The 2028-nt window shown below is 68.6% G+C and overlaps 1 protein-coding gene across 1 annotated transcript in view; it reads right to left on the reverse strand.

Annotated features, from left to right (window-relative positions):
* Positions 1-800: 800 nt before the first annotated feature.
* Positions 801-2028, reverse strand: part of AURANDRAFT_15816 (hypothetical protein) — a gene marked incomplete at both ends in the record, with an annotated part of 2154 nt that continues 926 nt past the window's right edge. The window contains one exon of the mRNA XM_009040562.1: positions 801-1029. Within this exon, the coding sequence (XP_009038810.1) occupies positions 801-1029 (229 nt within the window). The remainder of the gene's footprint in view (positions 1030-2028) is intronic.

Consider the following 2028-nt stretch of genomic DNA (forward strand, 5'->3'; position numbering starts at 1 on the left):
TTGTGCGCGAGATGACCGCTGGCCAAGAGTACCTCTGCGCCAAGGGCTGCGGGCGAAGCTTTGTGACCACGCGAGCTGCGGGCTACCACGAGTTTTACTGCGTGGGCGTCAAGCCGAAGCCCCGCGGCGCCCGCTCCTCCAAGCGACTCAACCCGGGCCCGGAACTCCGCCGCTCCTTCGCGGAGCTGCGCTGAGGTGGCGCAACTGAGGCGACTACTAGTAGGCCCCGTAATTTGCCTACCCCCGGTGATGCCTAGGCGCCGTCGAAGGCGGCGGCGAAGTCGTCGTCCTCCGGATCGTCGTCAAGGCCCGCTACGCCGAGGGATGCCTGTGTGGAAATCGACCGCGGGTTTGGGACGTCCCGGCCAAACTTCGGAATCCTCTAGCTCGGTCAAATCGAAGTCGATTCGGCTGATTTTTGGACGAATCGATTGCTCTCGTCGAGTTCTCGAAGCACGGCAGAAAGCTTCGCGTCGAAACCGTCAAATACGCGCACATTGAAGTCGGGTTGAAGATTTGAGTTCCGCGCAGCGGATCGCCATCGCCGCGTCGCCGTCGCCGAAGGGCGCGCCGCCGTCGCCGTCCATGGTCGCGTCGCCGTCGCGGCGCGCGACGGCCTCGACGCGGCCGTCCTCGATCTCGCCGAGCTCGTCGTCGGACGCGCCGCGCGCGGGCGACGCGGGCGACGCCGGCGGCTCCAAAGCGCGGTCGTCGAGGCCGCGGTCGTCGTTCTCGGGCGCGAGGGGCTCGTCGCGGACGCGCGCGAACCGCTCTCGAACAAAGTCCAGCGGCCGCGCCGCCTCCCGGACGTCGCGGCGCGCGTAGAAGAGGACGTAGGCCGCCGGGTCGTCGCACACGTCCCCGATCTCCAGCGCCTCGACGCGGCGGTCGTCGAACTCGAGCCACCCGCGGCCGTCCAACCGCCGCGCCGCGCAGGTGTAGTGGCCGTGCTCCAGCCCGCCAAAGTGGTTCACGACGGCCACGAGGTCGTAGGACGGGCCGGGCCCGTCGCGCGCGCCGTCGAGGAACCTGTGTGGAATTCAACCACTGGTTTGGGTGGTCCTGACCAAACTTCAGAATTCTCTAGCTCGGTCGAATCGAAGTCGATTCGGCTGATTTTTGGACGAATCGAGTGCTCTCGTCGAGTTCTCGAAGCACAGCCGAAGAGATTGCGTCGAAAATGTCGCATACGCTCACATTGAAGTCGGGTTGAAGATTTGAATTCCACACAGCGAGGAACGTCGACAGCTCCAGGCCGTCCACCGGGAACGCGACGCGGTCGCTCAGCTTGCGGCGCCGCCCCCGCTCCGTGACGAAGAAGCGCTTGAGCACGAGCGCGAGCACGGGCGGCGCGCGCCAGAGGGACACGCGGGACGTGTGCGCTGCCTCGGCGTACTCGCCGCCGTTGCGCCGCGTCTCCGCGGCCGAGTACTTGGTCACGGTCTCCGGCGCGCCCACGGCCGCCAGGCACGCTTCCAAAGCAATGGGCGGCGGCGGCGGCGCCGGCGCGCAGGACGTGTGGACGAGCGCGTGGCGCAACGCGCGGTCGTTGAAGCGGCGACGTAAAGATGTAGGAACGTCCGCCGCGAACCGCACGCCCTCGAGACGCCGCGCGTCGTCGCACAATACGCGGCCGTCGTCGGGCACGAGGCGCCCGCCGTCCGGCAGCAGCATCTCCGACCCGGCGAGCGTGCCCGCCGCTAAGCGCTCGCGGTCGCTGCCGCGGCTCGCGAAGGCCCGTAAAGCGAACGGCGGGCCCGAGCCGTCGCGGGGGACCGAGTCGCAGAAGGGCGCGAGCTGCTCCCAGACGACGCGGTACAGGTCCGCGCCCGTCGTCTCGTGTTCGACGATGCGGATCACGAAGGGGTCGCCGAAGAAGCGGAGGCGGCTCGGGTCCGAGAAGTAGCGCTCCGCGACGTCCAAGGTCCGCAGAGCCACGGTGCACAAGGCCGCGGGCGGGATCGGCCGCGCGGCGTCGACGAGGGGCGGCACCTCGTAGATATCTAAACGGTGCGCGCAGTGCGTCGC

This window comes from Aureococcus anophagefferens, assembly GCF_000186865.1.
Source record: "Aureococcus anophagefferens unplaced genomic scaffold AURANscaffold_15, whole genome shotgun sequence".
NCBI classification, from domain to species: Eukaryota; class Pelagophyceae; order Pelagomonadales; family Pelagomonadaceae; genus Aureococcus; species Aureococcus anophagefferens.